The 21222-nt window shown below is 43.4% G+C and overlaps 1 protein-coding gene across 1 annotated transcript in view; it reads left to right on the plus strand.

Moving 5' to 3' along the window:
- CDHR1 (cadherin related family member 1) overlaps window positions 1–21222 on the plus strand; it is a 191453-nt gene that overhangs the window by 78732 nt on the left and 91499 nt on the right. The window contains exons 8-9 of the mRNA XM_040436306.1: window positions 851–994; window positions 1204–1282. Coding sequence (XP_040292240.1) covers window positions 851–994; window positions 1204–1282 — 223 coding nt within the window. The remainder of the gene's footprint in view (window positions 1–850; window positions 995–1203; window positions 1283–21222) is intronic.

Here is a 21222-nt window from a genome sequence, read left to right on the forward strand (position 1 = left end):
TCGGTCTCCTCCAGCGTCTCCAGAGTATGAGGAGGAGCGATCACTAATGCCATCACTCTTCCCCATACAGACTCGTTGTTTCCAGGCAGAAGATCGTGTTTACACTGTGTTGCACAAAAGATCCAATTACCCGAATCGGTAATTGATTGCATTTACACCCCAGGATCATCACTAACGAGCATTATTAGTAACTCTCGTTAGCGATAATCTTATCAATTGTCGGCCCATGTAAAAGGCCCTCAAGAATTGGCGCCTATTATTAGGCTTAGAGGCCAGTGCGAAAAACTGCAGGAATTTATGTTTTTGTTTAAATATAGATATTGACATGGAAAATTAAAAGTAACGTCATCAAAAAATCTTTAAAAATACGTTAAAAATAAAGATGTGATTTAAACAATAGGTAATTTTCTGATGACACATTCCTTTTAAACACTGCTGCCTTACAGTATTCTCTCCTTTTATTTAAACTTGGGTTCAGCTTTCATTTGCATTGATTGTGTTGTTGCCTCAAGACTTCATCTAAGCGCCCCAGCTTCCTTTTTTCCCATTGTACAAATTAAATGTTTAGGTTAATTGGCTTCCTATGGAATTGGACTTTGTTTACCTGTAGTAAGAAAATTAGACTGAGGTGAATTCAGGTTCACAGCACTAAATGAGCTACCTTTTGCACAACTTACAAAACAGAGAGATGAGTATGAGATACATCTTTCTGTGGTACATGATGTTGTATCATAAGGGCCTGCTCTTTGGACAACATTTGCTTGCATTTAAAATTACTATCATTTTGAAAGACTCCCTTGCGTGAATGTGATTTTTACATTAAAATAATGCAGTATATTCCCTCTTAAAGGATGGTGGTGGAAAACTACGTGGCAAGTACCAAGTATTTTCATCAACTACAACAGTCACCATCCATGTTCAAGATGTGCAAGACTCACCTCCAGTGTTTGTAGGAACACCATACTATGGTTATGTCTATGAGGACACTATACTGGTAAGCCACTTGCCTACCTTTTCGCCTAGGCTTGAATTCTGTTGGTTTTATGTGTTTTTAAATCCATTTGTGTTTCAGACCATTGTAAGCTTTCATTAACCATAACAATTCCAATGTTAACTATAACATTATGTTCATACATGGAATGAAATAAGAAGTAAGCATATATCGCATGATAATTTGAGAAAATATATTTATTATTTTACTAGGGATCAGAAATACTTACTGTGATTGCTTTTGATGGAGACAGAGTCAATCCCAACACTATACAGTATTCACTTTTGGAAGGTAAGGAAATTGTTTAAAGCAAGGGTTAATAAATTAGACTTTCTTCATGTAGCAAGAAAAAGATTGATCCATTTCAGGAAATTATCATGTACCCTTCTTTAGGTGCTTTGAACAAGCTACTCTATTTGACTCTTTGAGTCTAGAAGTACTGGTAATACATATAAATATACACTCCTGCCACATTTTTTTCCACATTACACCCACAAACTTCAATGCATTTTATTGGAATTGTATGTGATAGACCAACACAAAATACACATATGTGTGAAGTGAAAAGAAAATGATACATGGTTTTCAAAAATTTTAATAAATAAAAATCTGAACAATGTCTCATGGATTTGATTCAATCCCCTGTCTTCTGATACCCCTAAATCAAATCCACTGTGACCAATTGCCTTCAGAAGTCACCTATTTAGTAAATAGAGTCCACCTGTGTGTCATTTAATCTCAGTATAGCTACAGCTGTTCTGTGAAGGTCTCAGAGGATTGTAAGAGAACATTAGTGATCAAACATCATGAAAACCAAGGAACACACCAGACAGTTCAGGGATAAAATTGTGGAGAAGTGTAAAGCAGGGTTAGGTTATAAAAAAAAATATCCCAAGCTCTGAACATCTGATGGAGCACTGTTTGATCCATCATGTGAAAATGAAAGGGCTATGGCACAACTCCAAACCTACCAAGGCTACACCTAAACTGACAGCCCAGGCAAGGAGAGCACAAATTAGAGAAGCAGCCAAGAAGCCAATGGTCACAGAAACACCCCATATGTGGTCGTAAACTGCTGTATGGGCACACGGCAGGGCTCAGAAGGAAAGGAATGCTAACTGTTTTTGGAAGGCAGATTTTGCTGGACTAGTTTTTCTGACACCATGTCCCATTTGAAGCCCCCCTGATGCACCCCTAGAGTAGAAACTCCATAAAAGTGACCCCATCTAAGAAACTACACCCCTCAAGGTATTCAAAACAGATTTTACAAACATCGTTAACCCTTTAGGTGTTCCACAAGAGTTATTGGCAAATGGAGATGAAATTTCAGAATTTTAATTTTTGGGCAAATTTTCCATTTTAATCCATTTTTCCCAGTAACAAAGCAAGGGTTAACAGCCAAACAAAACTCAATATTTATGGCCCTGATTCTGTAGTTTACAGAAATACCCCATATGTGGTCATAAACTGCTGTACGGGCACACGGCAGGGCGCAGAAGGAAAGGAATGCCATACGATTTTTGGAAGGCAGATTTTGCTGGACTGGTTTTTTTTACACCATGTCCCATTTGAAGCCCCCCTGATGCACCCCTAGAGTAGAATTGACAAAAAAGTGACCCCATTTTAGAAACTACGGGATAGGGTGGCAGTTTTGTTGGTACTAGTTTAGGGTACATATGATTTTTGGTTGCTCTATATTACACTTTTTGTGAGGCAAGGTAACAAGAAATAGCTTTTTTGGCACCGTTTTTATTTTTTGTTATTTACAACATTCATCTGACAGGCTAGATCATGTGATATTTTTATAGACCAGGTTGTCACGGATGCGGCGATACCTAATATGTATACTTTTTTTATTTATGTAAGTTTTACACAATGATTTCATTTTTGAAGCAAAAAAAATCATGTTTTAGTGTTTCCATAGTCTGAGAGCCATACTTTTTTCAGTTTTTGGGCGATTACTTTGGGTAGGGTATGATTTTTGCGGGATGGGATGATGGTTTTATTGGCACTATTTTGGGGTGTATATGACTTTTTGATCGCTTGCTATTACACTTTTTGTGATGTAAGGTGACAAAAATGGTTTATTTAGCACAGTTTTAATTATTATTTTTTTTGCAGTGTTTATCTGAGGGGTTAGGTCATGCGATATTTTTCTAGAGCTGGTCGATACGGATGCGGCAATACCTAATATGTATCCTTTTTTTTATTTATGTAAGTTTTACACAATAATATCATTTTTGAAACAAAAAAAATGATGTTTTAGTGTCTCCATATTCTGAGCCATAGTTTTTTTATTTTTTGGGCGATTGTCTCAGGTAGGGGCTCATTTTTTGCGGGATGAGGTGACAGTTAGATTAGTACTATTTTGGTGGGCAAACGCCTTTTTGATCGCTTGTTGTTGTACTTTTTGTGATGTAAGGTGACAAAAAAATGGTTTATGTATACATTTTTTTCGTATTTTTTACCAATTTTTTTTACTTTATTTGGGGAAAATGACGTTTTTGTTTATTTTTACTTGAAACTTAAAATTTTTGGGGGGAAAACTTTATTTTTTCAACTTTTTTTTTTTACTTTTTTTTTGTCCCACTTTGGGACTTCAACTTTTGGGGGTCTAATCCCTTTTACAATGCATTCTAATACTTCTGTATTGGAATGCATTGGCTGTATGAGTAATACTGTGTGTATTACTCATACAGCTTCCGGCCTGTGAGATCCAGGGGGCTGGATCTCACAGGCTCGTCACCGGAAGGCACTGCGATGCCTTCCTTAGACATTGCGCTGCCTTCTATGCCATCGGGTCCCCCCTACAGCCACATGGGGACCCGATGGCACCGCCGCTCGCAACCGCCGGATAAGGTAAAAGCCGCAAACCACAGGTCTGAATCGATCGCCGACACGGGGGTGGTCACGGGACCCCCCCCGGCATTGTGACAGGATGCCCGCTGAATGATTTCAGCGGACATACTGTTGCGATTAACCCCCGCCACGCCGCAATCGCGATTTAAACTTAGGACGTACCGGTACGCCCTATAATACTTAGGACGTACCGGTACACCCTAGGTCCTTAAGGGGTTAAAAGTGGAGCCGCATTTAATTTTACGTACTCCTCCAAATTTTGGGAAATATTTATCCCTAAATATTTAAAGCTACCACCTTTATCCACTATATGTACGTCTGAACTTATATTCAAAACTTCCTCACCTAATAACATCAAATGTGATTTTTCCCAGTTTATTTGAAATCCTAAAAAATATCCAAACGTATTAATTATACCCATTACTTTACTTAGATCCACCTCAGTGTTCCCCAAAAACTACAAAATATCATCAGCATACAACGTAATTTTTTCATTAATACTTCCATATTGAAATCCCTTAATCTCCACATTTTCATGAATTATTATAGCCACCGGCTCTATTGCAATTGCATGGAGCAACGGGGATAGGGGACAACCCTGCCTAGTGCCTCTTGGCAGGGCAAAGGGCAGGGACATCGCCCCATCCACCGATACTCTAGCTCTAGGATTTGAATATATCAACTTAATCCATTTTATTAAAATTATCCCCAAAACCAAAACATTTAAGAACCTCCCATAAATAATCCCATTCTATGCAATCAAACGCTTTAATTGCATCCAGTGACAATTTACCTTTCTTACTATCTTTCTCGCTATTTCCCTCTATATTAGTAAATACCGCTAAAATTTTAGCTAATATTTTTATATCGGTGTTCAACAGTGATAGAGATCTATAGGATTCTGGTTTTAATAGATCTTTGCCAGCCTTGGGAATTACAATAATAATAGCTTCTTCCATTGAATCAGGCAACCTGTCCTCACACAGGGGTTACCTTAATTCTGGTAGGAGTATTTGACTAAAATGCTTATACAGGGTGGGCCATTTATATGGATACATCTTAATAAAATGGGAATGGTTGGTGATATTAACTTCCTGTTTGTGGCACATTAGTATATGTGAGGGGGGAAACTTTTCAAGATGGGTGGTGAACATGGTGGCCATTTTGAAGTTGGCCATTTTGAATCCAACTTTTGTTTTTTCAATAGGAAGAGGGTCATGTGAAAACATCAAACTTATTGGGAATTTCAGAAGAAAAACAATGGTGTGCTTGGTTTTAACGTATGTGCTGCCCATTGTGTTGGATTGTCAATGCAACCCTCTTCTCCCACTCTTCACACACTGATAGCAACACCGCAGGAGAAATGCTAACACAGGCTTCCAGTATCCGTAGTTTCAGGTGCTGCACATCTCGTATCTTCACAGCATAGACAATTGCCTTCAGATGACCCCAAAGATAAAAGTCTAAGGGGGTCAGATTGGGAGACCTTGGCCCACGACAATCTAGGAATACTCAGACCTGACACCCATAATGTGGTGGTGCACCAACTTGCTGGAAAAACTCAGAGAACGTGCCAGCTTCAGTGCATAAAGAGGGAAACACATCATCATGTAGCAATTTCGCATATCCAGTGGCCTTGAGGTTTCCATTGATGAAGAATAGCCCCACTATCTTTATATCTTCACTATCTGTGAAGATACAAGATGTGCAGCACCTGAAACTACGGATACTGGAAGCCTGTGCTAGCATTTCTCCTGCGGTGTTGCTATCAGTGTGTGAAGAGTGGGAGAAGAGGGTTGCATTGACAATCCAACACAATGGGCAGCACATTGAACACATTTTATAAGTGGTCAGAAACATGTAAATAACTCATGAAAGAATAAAGTTACGTTAAAACCATTGTTTTTCTTGTGAAATTCCCAATAAGTTTGATGTGTCACATGACCCTCTTCCTATTGAAAAAACAAAAGTTGGATTCAAAATGGCCAACTTCAAAATGGCCGCCATGCTCACCACCCATCTTGAAAAGTTTCCCCCCTCACATATACTAATGTGCCACAAACAGGAAGTTAATATCACCAACCATTCCCATTTTATTAAGGTGTATCCATATAAATGGCCCACCCTGTATATCTCAAATGATAGTCCGTCTCCCCCTAGCGCTTTCCTATCCCTGATGAATCTCAAAGCCCTTACTAGCTCTTCCAACTGTATTTCTTTTTCCAATTGCTCTATTTGAGTTGCAGTCAATTTCTTATAAGACACCCCACTCAAATATTGACATCATTTCTCCTTCTCATAGAGTATTTTTGATTTATGTAAGTCTTGATAGTAAGCCCCAAAAACCTCACTTATCTCATCCGGGGTTTTTACAATCTGGCCCTTATTATTTCTTATTGCCCCTATCTATGATTTTTTCTGTTGGTTTTTAACTATGTTAGCTCAGGTCTTACCCACTTTTTTACCATCTGAAAAAAACTTTGTCCCCTGGAAAAACAATGTTGATTGAGATTTTTCCATGTTTATATCTTTAACTATCCCTTGTTTCTCCTCCCATTTTTTCAGCTTTTCTAATGGGGTGTCAGCCGGGCAACTCAATTTTGCTTCTTCTAACTTCTGTTCTGCTATCTTATTTTTTTCTTTTGCTTTTTTTTCCAATATATCACTTTACTTAACAAGATTCCTCTAAAAAAAAGCATTTGCCGCATCCCATGCCACTTGTTTATTAGTTGAATCTTCATTAGCCTGAAAAAAGACCTTAATTTCTTCCTTAATTTCTACCTTATCTTTTAACAGAGTTAACCAATGAGGGTTAAACTTAACAAATAGAGGGCCCTTCTTGACCATGAGATCAATCTCAATAACAACCGAGCAATGGTCTGATAGGGCCATAGGAACATATTTTAATTTTATTATATTTTTTCCAACAATTTCATATTTCCCAGGATGATATCTATCCTTGACCAAGTTGATATGTTTTTGAATTACAAGAGTAAACTCTTTCTTCTTGATTTAATAAATGCCAAACATCCACCCAATCAAACTCAGCTATTAAGTTAGCCAAGTTGGTATTATAAAATGAAATGTTACTATTAGATAGTCTGTCTTTAATTGGATCCATCACCGCATTATAATCTCCTACTGCAACCAATACACAGTCTTGCTTATCGAGCATATATTTCTGCAGATCATAGAACACATTAAGTTTATATGGGGGCGTAATATAAATATTAGCTATCAACATGTGTACATTATTTATACTACATTGTAAGAAGAGATACCTGCTGCAATCATCTATCTTACATGCCACAAATTAATATTTAACTTTATTATGTACTAAAATGGATACTCCTCTCGAATAAGATGTAAATATAGAATAATAACAACCTTCTATCCACCTTTTTTTGCAACCACCTCACAGAATCCCAATCCAAATGTGTTTCCTGTAGGCAGATGGCGGCTGGCAAGTATTCCCTCATCCAGTCAAAGATAGTGAACATTTTTAATGTTTCTCTTAATCCTCGTACATTAAGTGAAATTAGAGATGGCGGTTCGCCCGGTGGTCATTTCGTGGCGAACTTTGCTCGTTCGCGATTCGCCGAACATGCGAACATATGGCGATATTCGCACACGCAATTTTTTTTGCATAGCGCCGAACTTTGACCCATGACACATCCATCAGGTGGGACAGGACAGCCAATTTGAGAAGCACATGGACACACCCCCTACCCTATAAATAAACCCGATCTGGCAGCCATTTTACATTCAGTTTTTTGCCAGTGTAGGGAGAGGTTGCTGTGTGGAGCAGGAACAAACGCTAGCTATTAGGGCCACAAAAGTCCTTTTAAGGACTGGTATAGGTGTGCTATCGAAAGGTGTGACATACTGAGGGGTGTAATATACTTATAATATGCTTTCTAACATAGAAAGTATATTATAGTGCATATGAATTGTGCAGCAGTTGTGTGCGGTTCTCCTGCGATACTGCAGCTAGATAGAGGGACAAACGCTGTTGGAATAAGTAATTGCAACTGGTGTGATATACATGTTGCCCCCCCAAAAAAAACAGATTGAGGGGTGTGATATAACTATAATATACCTTCTAACATAGAAAGTATATTATAGTACATTTGTATTGTGCAGCAGTTGTGTGCGGTTCTGCTGAGATACCGCAGCTAGATAGAGAGACAAACGCTATTGAAATAAGTAATTGCAACAGGTGTGATCTACCTGTTGCCCCCCAAAAATAACTAACAGCTGTTGTTTGCGGTGCTGCTGAGTGCTGAGATACCACAGCTAGATAGAGAGACAAACGCTGTTGGAATGAGTAATTGCAACAGGTGTGATACCTGTTGCCCCCCCCAAAAAAAATGATAGAGGGGTGTGATATACCTATAATATACCTTCTAACACAGAAAGTATATTATAGTGCATTTGTATGGTGCGGCAGTTGTGTGAGGTTCTGCTGAGATACCGCAGCTATATAGAGAGACAAACGGTATTCGAATAACTAATTGCAACTGGTGTGATATACATGTTGCCCCCAAAAAAGCTGATTAAGGGGTGTGATATACCTGCTTCCATAAAATACTGATTGAGGGGTGTGATACACCGACTTCCACAAAATATTGATTGAGGGGTGTGATACACCGACTTCCACAAAATATTGATTGAGGGGTGTGATACACCGACTTCCACCGAATATAGATTGAGGCCTGCAATACACCAGCTTCCACCAAATATTGATTAAGGGGTTTGATTTACCAGCTTCCAGCAAATACTCATTATTGGGTTCTATATACCTGTTTCTACAAAATACTGATAGAGGGGATTAATATACCGGCTTCCACAAAATATTGATTGAAGCCTGTGATATACCTGCTTCCACAAATACTGCTCTTCTATAGGGACTTTGTCACAGGGTCATTTTGAAAATGACAGGCAGTAGAAGAGGCAGGCCATTCAGCAGGGGTAGTAGGGGACGGGCAGGTGCACCAGGCCGGAGCCTAAGTGGGAAGTTGCGTGTGATTAAGTTAAAGGACGAACCAGAGTTGGTTGAGTGGCTCACTCAGCTTTCTGCATCTGCATCCTCCTCATCCTCTGTATCAGCACCCTCCTCACTCTCTGCTGTGTACACCCTCAAAGACACCACCAACACCACCATAGCCCCTCCACTTGAGTCAGAGGAATTATTTTCCCATCCATTCCCAGATCTTACCGATGCGCAGCCATTCTTGGCATCGGATGAGAAAGAGGAGGTAGCAATGGCCGCCACCCAGCAGTCTGACGACAGTACCCAGATAAGCCCAAGGATGGTGATCCCCACTGTTGCTGCCTACTTCGAGATCTCTAATGTCAGTGGTGGTGAAGGTGACAATAATGATATGTCGATGGACGTCACGTGGGTGCCCAGAAGAGAGGAAGAGGAGGGGAGATCAGAGGGAGAGACGGAGCACCAGATAGGGGGTAGAAGGAGGAGAAGCAGGCAGAACTAGCAGTGCACAGGAGGCAAAAAGCAGACTTCAAATGTATCTGGAGCAAGCCATCCACCATGCACGGTCACATCTGGCACTCCCAGGACGCCGGCACATGGCTCTGCAGTGTGGGCTGCTGACAATAGTGTTGCCATCTGCAGCCTGTGCAGTCAACGCATAAGTCGCGGTAAGCCTAACATTCCACCTAGGGATGTCTCCCATCACCGAGCCCACTGGGAGCAACACCGTCAGAACCCACAAAGTCACACTCCCGGTGCTCCATGTCCTGCCTCTTCTCCTTCTCCTCTCTCCTCCCATTTGTCCCCCACTCCACCTTCCACCGTGCTGTCACTGCGTTCATCTGGCAAAAGGTAGGCTTCCATGGCCCAAATGTTTGAACGTAAAAAGTTGATGACGTGGGATAACCCTCTTGTCCAACGGCTGACCACCGGCTTGTCGGAACTGCTAGCCCGCCAACTACTGCCATATAAACTGGTGGACTCGGAAGTCTTTAGAAAATTTGTGGCCAGTAGCACACCGCAATGGAAGGTCCCAGAAGGGCATCCCAGAGCTATATGGCCATGTTCAGCGGCAAGTGAATATATCTCTGGCACAGTGTCGGTGCCAAGATACATCTGACCACAGAGACGTGGTCTAGCAAACAAGGGCAGGGAAGGTACATACATAACTTTTACTGCCCACTGGGTGAACCTTCAGATGGCTGTCAAGCATGCAACCTGTGGCACCCATGTGGATTTGGTGTTACCACCACGGATTGCATGCAGGCCTGCCTTTGCTTCTCCTCCTCCAACTCGATCCTCTGTCTCCTCTTCGGCTGACTTCTCCTTTTCCATTACTACCGCCTCTTCCGCTGCACCCTCCTAGTTCCCCAGAACCTATTTGACGTGCCAGGTGAGACGTTGCCATGCTGTGCTGCGGCTGTTGTGCCTGGAAGCCAAGAGCCACATCGGTCCTGCTCTCCTTTCAGCTCTGCAGTCACAGGCCGATCAGTGGCTAATCCCGCTCAATTTAACAGTTGGTAAAGTGATGTGCAACAACGGTGCCAATCTGCTGAGCGTGCTGATACAGGGCAGAATTACACACGTGTCATGCATGGCACACGCCCTAAACTTAGTTGTGCAGCGATTCGTTGCCAAATACCCTGGGGTCCAGGATGTCTTGCGGCAGGCCAGGAAAATCTCTGGCCATTTTAAAAGATCAACCACCGCCATGGCTCGCCTTGCTGACCTTCAGCGGCGACATCACTTGCCTGTCAGATGTCTGATTTGTGACTGCCCGATGCGCTGGAACTGCACCTTGTATATGCTTGATAGGCTGCTCCAACAGAAACGTGCCGTTAACGACTACCTGTACGAACTCTGCGGCAGGACAGGTTCTGGGAGCTCGGTTTTTTTCACCGGACCAGTGGCTGCTCATGCGCGACACATGCAGACTTCTGCGGCCATTTCATGAGATCACCAAACTGGTCAGTCGCAGCCAGGGCACCTGTCACGATGGGGAGTGGGGGAAACCCCCCACCGTGCGATGTCAGAGGGTAAAGGGGATCAGCCTGGCCAAAAGGAATAATAAGGGAGCAGGTCACCTCCTACCGCGTCCCTAATCCTCTCCCTGACTCCTCACTGTATGAGCGGACCCCGATGGTAGGACGACTCATACTCAGGATTCCTAGAAACCCTAAGTCCCTCACTTAGGAACAGGGGAGAGACAACCTGTTCATGCCAGTCATGGAGGAACAGGAGTCTCTATCTGAGGCCCGGCTGCAAAGAGAGGGGAACACATACAGCTATAGAGATGGCAGGTAGGTGAAACCAGTAACACACTTACCTGCCACAGACACACTGACTGGAAACCGTGCACAAGTGCTGGTGTCCACACCAACATTAAAAGGACACAGCACACACCACAACCACACAGGAACCCAGGACACCCATAGCTGCAATAAACGTGAGACACGATAAAAACATCTATGCCCACAAGGGTGGCCCTCACTGGACAGATGGAATATGAAGAACAGGAGGGTAGCTCCAGCATACACCATGGCTGGAGTACCCCCCAGCTTCAGGCATCCAGCAGAGGCTAAATAGCCCAAGCAGCCACACCCACACACACATAAACCCAGTGTTAACAAAACACTAGGAGGGGAGTTAACCCTTCCAGCACCAGACAAGGGAAGGAAGCCACTAAAAGGGGAAGTGCACACACAAGCATAGAAAGCTACACGTTGCCGCAGGCAACAACATGCGTGGCAACCATGTCACGGCAATCACCCAGAAGGCTGAGACACTGCCACCGCATGAACACACAGCAACACAGCAACACGGGCAACCGCAAGTGTAGCAACAGTGTCACAGCGCACACCATAGGCCGTGACAGCACCATTAGTGACATCGTACCTTACGCCGTCTTTCTGGAGTTTGCATTGCGTCATGTCTTAGACAAGTCAGCAGGAGTCTGAAGAGGATTCAGAGGAGGATGGTGCTTGCGGAGAGGAGGATGGTTCTTGGGGGTAGGAGGAGGAGGAGGAGCAAGAAGAGCAGGCTTTAAACTTTTTTGGGATCCCTGGTGTTGTCCGTGGATGGGGGAGGAGACCAAGGACAACATTCTCCTGGGCGATGAGCAGGAGCCAGGCCGCTCCACCACTTCCAATTTAGTGCAAATAGGGGCTTTCATGCTTCATACAAACACAAAATGGCGTACATGTTACTAGCATCACAGAGGGCTGTCAGAATGCAGCATTTCCAGGCCTTGCTGCGAGAGATACTGCATTCTGCTATTGCTGGCGCTGGCAGAGAAATTTTCACCCACAGAGAAACAGGTGCGGGTACCAATCCTACCGCACATGCAAGAAGAGGGCGGTTTGCAGATGTATTGGTCACTTTAGATATGAGAACATTCTTGCAGCCAACCCATCGGCAGCCGCCCTCCGGATCCAGCCTCAGGGAACGCCTAGACTGACACTTGTCTGACTACATCAGGTTAACGGCCAATGTGGATGCTCTGAGAAGCGAAGAACCAGAGCTGTCACAATTTGCCATGGAACTCTTGGCTTGCCCCTCGACGAGTGTCCTTTCCGAAAGGACGTTCAGCGCAGCAGGGAGGATCGTGACCGCTAAGCGCACTCGCCTAGCTCACGACAGTGTGGACTACCTCACATTTCTAAAAATGAATGAGGCATGGATCTCAGAGGAATTCAACACCTGTGACGACCAATTTTAATTGAATTTCCTCATGCCAGCCCACACATATCTGCCACCAACCAGAACAAATTATGGTCCCTATCTTGTATGTAAATACAGCGGCATAAAAGGCCGTTTCTGTCCGGTGAATGCCTAATGTTTGGGGCCACGGAGGAATTCAACACCTCTGATGACCACGTGTTATCGAATTTCAGCTATTATCTTTTTTTTTTTTTTTTAAGAGGGGAGATTTCATTAGCTATGTTTTTAATCCAATTTTATATTTTTAGTTCTTTTAAACATGTATTTGACATAAATTTGCACTGGCCTGCAGCAAAAATAATATCCAATGACCGTCTAATATACCTCCAGCCACATAATCACTTTTTTTTTCTGTACGTTGAATTAATATTTTTTGGAGCCTGTAGACCACTGGCCTGCAGTAAAATTGATATCCATTGACCGTCTTATATACCTCCAGCCACATAATCACTTGATCTTTTATGCACGTTGAATGCATAATTTTTGGGGCCTGTAATCTAACTGGCCAACAGTAAAATTGTTATACGATGACCTCCTAATCTACCTCCAGCTACATAATCAATTTATGTTTTCTGTCCGGTTAATGAATAATTTTTGGGGCCTGCAGTACACTGGCCTGCAGTAAAATTGATATCCATTGACCGTCTAATATACCTCCAGCCACATAATCACTTGATGTTTTCTGTCCAGTAAATGCCTAATGTTTGGGGCCTGTACTCCCGTGGTCTAAAATAAAAGTTTTCTATGCTCCAGCAGGGCAAATTTTTGACAGTTTCCCTTTAAGACGCATAAAAATGGCCCCTGATTAAAATACATATTTTTTGTGTGAATTTTTGCCATTGATCCCCCTCTGGTATGTCACTATCCATGTTGTGGGACGATTTGTGACTTCTAGTAAGTATTTGTTGGCTGAAAATATGACCTTAAGGTTTTTCATTTTCACCTGCCATTAAAGTGAATGGGGCCCGCCACGAACTTGCGGTTCGTGAACATTTGATTGCGTTCGCGCAATCGCGTTCGCGCATCGTCCCAGGCGATGTTCGTCCATCACTAAGCGAAATTGCTCTCAACATTCACAAAAAAAAAAAAAACAACCCTGTCTCTCCTCTCTTTTTGTTTGGAAAATAAACACCTGTTTTCTTTAACCCTGGGCTGGCTCATACACCTGGTTTGTTGGAGTGATCTTCCCCCATATTACAATTGGTGGAGGATGCGTGCAGGGCATGAAAGCCGCAAAAGCCGTTTAAATCATAAAAAGTGACATTTAACGAGACAGTACCCTGTTTTGCATGTCTTGGGTGAAATCTCTGCAAGCTGCAGGAAAAGACATGGAGGAGGTTATGAAAGCCCACGCCAGAATGATCGGGAGACTGCCCAGGATACTTCTTCCCAATACAGACATACCTAGTGGAAGTAAGAATGGTAAAGGTAACATTTATGATGGGGGTAATGTTCAGGATGTGCATAATTTAGGGTCAAGAGCTGAGCTGACCACTGAGGGGGGGAGGCTCCCTGTAGCAAGTAATGTTGGGGGAGGATGAGGAAGAACTCTCCCCACCACAGACCCCAGTCGAGGAGGACGAGGAGGTGACCTCACCCGAACCAACGAACCCATACCGGAATGTACCTAAGGGTGCGTTTGGCTCCGATCAGTTACAGGACCTCTCCTTAACACATGCTAGAGAGCAGGTGGTGGTTATAAACAGAGTCTCACAGGTTCCCAAGCAGAACTCAGGTTCCCTCACTATCAGAACCCCCTGGTACCTTTGCCCATAATTGAGGTGCCGTTTGATCGGATTGCCATGGACCTGGTGGGGCCGTTGGTAAAATCAGCACGGGGACATAAGCACATACTAGTTGTGGTAGATTATGCAACCAGGTACCCAGAGGCGGTCCTATTAAAGAACACCTCCTCTAAGGCTATAGCTCGGGAATTGTTTCAGATGTTCTCCCGCATGGGGCTGCCCAAGAAGATCCTGACGGACCAGGGCACCCCGTTTATGTCGAAGGTCATGACGGACCTCTGCAAGCTGTTTCAAATCCGACAGTTGCGGACGTCCATCTATCACCCACAGACGGATGGCCTTGTAGAGCGGTTCAACAAAACATTAAAGCTCATGTTAAAAAGAGTAATACAGAAGGACGGAAAAGATTGGGACATGTTGCTACCAGCCTTGTTGTTTGCCATACGGGAGGTCCCGCAGGCCTCCACGGGATTCTCGCCATTTGAACTCCTGTATGGGTGGAGACCCCGTGGACTTCTGGATTTGGTGAAGGAAACCTGGGAAGGTGAGTCCTCACTGCACCAGACCCTGGTAAAACACATCTCCCAAATGAGAGAGTGGCTAAAGTTATGCCTCTGGTTAAGGAACATCTACAGAAGGTCCAGGATGCCCAGAGGCGGGTATATAACCGATCAGCCAAATAAAGGCAGTTTTCAATAGGAGACCGAGTAGCGGTTCTGATTCCCACTGTGGAAAGCAAGTTCTTAGCCAGGTGGCAGGGTCCATTTGAGGTGGTAGAAAGGGTAGGTGAGGTGAATTATAAGGTACACCAGCCTGGGAAGTGGAAACCCTACCAGATCGGAAATCCTGGAAAGATCGGTAGCAAGTGACTGCTATGGCAAGGGTCATGGTAGAGGACCCTGTAGGAGCCAACCAGGTATTTGTGGCTGACACGCTGTCCAAGTCCCAAAGGCAATAGGCAAAGGAGTTTCTTCAGGGAAACAGAGATAAATTCTCAGGTTTGCCAGGGCTCACCAATGTCATTAAACATGACATTGTCACAGAGCCCAATGTGATAATCCGGCTGAAGCCATTCTGCATTCCAGAGGCCCAGAGGAAAACGGTATCTGAAGAAGTAAAAAGAATGCTCGAGCTGGATGTCATTGAAGAGTCGCAGAGTGAATGGTTAAGTCCGTTTGTGTTGATACCAAAACCCAATGGCACACTGCGATTCTGCAATGACTTCAGAAAACTTCAGAGGTTTCAAAGTTTGATGCCTACCTGATGCCCCGGGTAGATGAATTAATCAAGAGATTAGGACCTGCCCGATATATTACTACGCTGGATCTCATGAAAGGGTACTGGCAAATACCTCTCACCCAGGAAGCCAGAGAAAAGACGGCATTCTCCACTCCGGAGGGCCACTGGCAATACAAAAGGATGCCCTTTGGCTTACACTCTGCCCCTGCCACGTTTCAAAGAGCTATGGACAAGATATTGCGGCCCAATGGACGGTACGCTTCAGTATACCTGGATGACATTGTCATTTTCAGTACCGATTAGGAATCCCATCTCCCTCAGGTCCAGGCAGTCCTAGACTCTTTGAAAGGGGCAGGGTTTACAGTGAACCTGGAAAAGTCCGCCATTGGGATGGAGGAAGCAAAGTACCTGGAATACACTGTAGGCAGATGGCTAGTAAAGCCGCAGATGAGCAAGGTAGAAGCAGAACTGGCCTCGCCCTCTTACCAAGAAGCAGGTTCTGGCATTCTTGGGGATAGTGGGCTACTACAGGAGATTTGTCCCCAACTTTGCCACTATTGCGGCCCCTTTGACGGACTTAACAAAAGGAAAGAAATCCGTCATGATCAAATGGAGTAGGGAGGCTGAGGAGGCTTTTCAGAAACTTAAAAGGGCCTTATGTGAGTCGCACCGGACTTCTCGAAATAATTTGTGGTCCAGACGGACGCTTCAAGTGCAGGTCTAGGTGCTGTCCTGTCTCAGGTGGTCAATGGGGAGGAACACCCCGTGGTCTTTCTCAGCAGGAACCTGACAGCGGCAGAGAGGAACTAAGCTGTGGTAGAGCGATAGTGTCTGGCCATCAAGTGGGCTCTGGACTCTCTGCGATATTTCCTGCTGGGTAGGAAATTCCGCCTGGTGTCCGACCATGCCCCATTGACCTGGAGGAGACAGCACAAACATACCAATGCCAAGGTCACGAGATGGTTCCTCTCTCTCCAGGATTTCAACTTTGTGGTCGAACATAGGTCAAGGAGTCAACATCAGAATGCTGATGCTCTCTCCCGGGTGCATTGCATGTTATCCACAAGTGACTCCGCCGCCCCCGCGTCGGGGCAGAGGGGGGGGATATGTTGAAGACGCCAAGGTTGGGTCCTCAGTGACAGATATATATCGCCACTATTTGGGTTGTGGTGCCTTTAAGAAAGCACTACCTGGGATCCGGTACCCACAGGGTTAACTCACTCTCCTGATAAGACTAAAAGGAAGTGAGTGAGACTGGGTGGTGTGGTGGACACACTGCTGTGAGTGGCTGTAAGCAGAGCTGGAATCTGAGGACACGTGGAAAGTTTTGCAGGAAAGCTGACTGAAAACTACCACGGACTAAAAAGAACCCAGGGTAAAAATACCTTTATTTTGAACGGACTTAGTTCTACTGTTTATGTTATGCTGAACTAAGAAGACTTTAAGTTGGGTTTTGACCTTGGCTGCTGGAAGCTGAAGCTGTACCTATTTTCGGTTTGTTTGGAAAATAAACACCTGTTTTCTTTAACCCTGGGCTGGCTCATGCACCTGGTTTGTTGGAGCGATCTTCCCCCATATTACACAACATATTATTTTCTACGTCCATTAGTGACCGCTGAATAATCCGGAAATAATCTTATTTTTGTCCCTTCAATCTGAAACTTATCTGATCCTCTAGAGTCTCGGAGAACAGCATCCCGATCTTTAGAGAGTAGAAACTTTACCAAAATTGGTCTCGGATGGTCACCTGGTATTCTTTTCTGACTGGTGACCCTAAGAGCTCTCTCTACAGCATAAAGATTAGAAAGTATTCCAGGCTTACAGTTCTCAAAAAAAAAATTCTCCATGAATTCCACAAAATTAGATCCCTCCATCCCCTCCGGTATACCCACACATCTCAAATTAGTTCTTTTTGTCCTATCTTCTAAATATCCAGAATTGACTGCCTGATAAGTGGATTATCTCGATATGTAGATCAATTCTTGCAGCCCTATGCACAAGCCCTCCCTGCATACATCTAGGATACAAAACATATTTTAAAAATACTAAATGATTTTGAATGGAGGGACACATATATACTGGGCACCTTAGAATCAAAAGGGGTATGAAGCTGCGCAATTCTTTATAAACAGTAACAGTAAAGGAGAAATGATGAAAGAACTGATTGAGTACTTGGGAGAGTGCATAATGTTTATTTTAGAAAAAAAGAATTTTATGTACAATAAAAAAAATTATCTCCAGAAGTGGGGGACCGCTATGGGGACGAGTTTCACACCGGGGTTCACTAATCTGTACGTGGGACAATGGGAACGTATGTTCATCCACTGTGGGGGCGGACTCCGGTCGAACCTCGCCCTATGGCACCATTTTATTAATGATATAATTTTTATTTGGAAAGGGAGGGGGGAATGAACTTTTAATGAGTTGAATAAAAATTTATTTTATTTAGAATTTACCCCCACCTATAGTAAAACACAAATAAACTTTCTAGACCTTACAGTATTCATTGAAGACAATAAAATATGCACAAAAACATAAAACAAACTGCAAATAGCTTCATTTCGGTGGGGAGTTGCCACTTGCCCTGATGGCTTGAAAATGTGCCAAGAAGCCAATTCATGCGGATAAGAAGGAACTGCACAAAAATAGAACATTATAAAGAAGAAGCTGAATGCATGCAAAAAAGATTTGAAATAAGGGGATACAAGCCAGACAAACTAACAAAATGTAGAACGAAGATAGAAAAACTAGAGAGACAGGGATTGATAGAAAATAAAGCAAAAAAAAACAGGGAGAAGAAAGTTGGACTATCCCACCCATCATAATGCCCTACAACAGCCAGATCCCAAAACTAAAAAAGATAGTGAATAAATATTGGGAAATCCTCAAGAAAGAAAAAATGATAGGAGAATTAATTCCCAATGTTCCAAGATTCATTTATCATAGAGCAAAGAACATTGGCAATACTGTAGCACCAACCAGCCAATGTATAAATATGGAAAATAAAGGCATTAGAGATCACAAAAAAGGTGGTGGACTGAAAGGCTTTTTCCCGTGCAAAAAATACTTGGGGTGCAAAAAAAACACAAAAAATGAAATCGCAGACACATGTAGAAAATACCGATGGGTCATACACATATAAGATTGTAGAATTTATCTTGTGCAATAGTCAAGGGGTCATTCATGCCAATAGGTGCCCAGGCAATAAAATATACATTGGCCGTACTAAAAGGTTTCTGAAAAAAAGAATAGGAGAACATATCTATAATATAGAAAGGAAATATGCAGGACACCCATTAGCCGGTCACTATAAAGAAAAACACCAAAGAAAGTTTACAGGATCAACATTTTGTGGGGTGGAGTTGATAAAGAAAAATGAGAGGGGGGGGTGACTACATTAGAGAAATGTCAAGATCAGAAACCAAATTGATATTTAACATGGATACACTGGCCCCATCTGGTTTAAATAGTGAAATTGAACTATATGCATTTGATTAAATGCACAGCAAGCCATCTATTGATACAAGCAAACATACACTAAACAGCAGCAACGAAACAGTTAAATCAACGTGCAGGCACACAGACATAAATGGGCAGTGTCTTGTAACAGGGAAGAACCGTTCCTGACGAAGGATAGCGACTCTATCCGAAACACGTCGAGGCTTAATGGTATCTGTGACTACCCGTAGTCACAGTACTGACATCACTCCTGCTCTGTACGAGCGTGAACCACGAGATTGAACTAAAGGAGCCGCGCTGCCGGCTGGGGCGCGCCTCCAGGTTCAAGACACTCTGACCTGCTTGTGCCGGCAAAAAAACTCCAGACACATCCCAAAAGGACCTAGGACTTGGGAGAAAACATCTAGCGTAAAGGTAACTCATATTTGTGAGATCCCACAGCTTTGTCCGTACGGAGGGTGTGAGGGGGGCTTATTCACATTGCAGCTAAAACTGACAGAGCGCGGTATCAAGATTGCTTTACTTATATTCTAAATCTGTTAACTTATTCTCCATCTCCACCTTTACTTGATTTAGAATCGCTCTAATTTATGTGTTAAATCTTCCAATGCTACTATTCTACTCTCCATCACCCGCAAACGTTCTCTCAACTTTACTAGGTCATCTCTAATCAGACTCACATCTGTTTGTACCATCCCGATCTGAGTTACTAAATTCCCCATCACATTTTCAAGTCTAGTCACAGTATATAAAATCTCTTTGACCATTTTAGCAGCAGTTTCTGGTATTACACCACTCATAGCCTTACCCCCTGAATCATTTAAGTTAGAATTTTCTTCCATCTGAGGGTTGAAATCCTCTATTATCTCTTTCCTAGAGTCAGCAGACCTCAGTGGTGGAATTGTAGGGGTTATATATCTGCTTAAGACATTTTGTTTCTGCCTGGTTTCCAGCCCAGCTCCAGATTTTCTATTAGTGCTGGGCCCCTCCTGATTCTCCTTTTTTTTGCGGCATTTTGAAAAAACAAACAGGAACAAAAATTGGATTCCAACGCAGCAGTGGTGGAATATCAATGGAGATAATCTTTTTCTTTTTTTTTCTTTTCCTTTCCTTTTTTCAATCCCCTTCCTTCCCCCTTTTTCTAATTTTTCTTCCCTCTTCTTCTTCTTCCCTCTCCTTACTCTTTCTGACCCAGTTTTTACAGAAAAAAAATGGCCCAAAGAAAAAAAAAGAAAGAAGGGCACAATTATCAGCAAGTCCCAGGGTGTGGCAGTGAATAAATATCAGATAGTAAACACAGGGCAGCTCCAGACCCACGCCCTCAATTTTCACACCGTCCAATATATTGCCTTTCATAAATTAATCTTCCACAATCCACTTCCAATGACACTGAGGGCTCCAAGTTAATAAATTAGAGGTTAGGGATTAACAGGCATCCACCAAGCTTTAAATCATTAATGTTCATTAATGTGAGGTTAGCATACTTATGAGGGGTGTACGTACAGTTAGTAAAAGAAAACACAGTCCACAACACCCTTTCCCTCAGCCATTCATGGGGGAGACCCCTCCAACCACCTCCTTCAGCAAAAACCTCTTTCCTTTTCCTCCTCCTTTCAAGCGGGTTTGTCCACCGCCACATCAACCGCACGGAACCGCTCACCACCAGCAACCGCCCGACACCGCCGGCTCCCTGCTGTATTTTCACCAGACGCACCTGAGAGATTGATATCCGGCTGAGCCAAACTTATCATGCGGGACCGGCCATCCTATCCAGCCTTACTCCGACCGCCTTACTCACCGCTCCTACACCCTCAGCGACTCCAGCATCTCACATGGCCTACGGAGCTCCACAGCGGATAGCGAGGGGGAGAGGCAGAGCTTAGTGCCACGCGTCAGATGCTCCCATGCTCCTCCCTTTTCCCCCAGAAATCCTGTTTTCAGTCTGCCAGAAGCCATGATGTAGGGGACACAGCAAACATGTGGAAGAAGATACCCTTGTCAGATGAGACCAAAGGTAAACTTTTTGGCCTAAATGCAAAACGCTATGTTTGATGGAAAACTAACACTGCACATCACCCTGAACACCGCATCCCAATGTGAAGCATGGTGGTGGCAGCATCATGCTGTGGGGATGCTTTTCTTCAGCAGGACAATGACCCTAAACATACAGCCAGAGCTACAATGGAATGTTTTAGATCAAAGCATATTCATGTGTT

The sequence above is a fragment of the Bufo bufo genome, chromosome 6, assembly GCF_905171765.1.
Source record: "Bufo bufo chromosome 6, aBufBuf1.1, whole genome shotgun sequence".
Lineage (NCBI taxonomy): Eukaryota > Metazoa > Chordata > Amphibia > Anura > Bufonidae > Bufo > Bufo bufo.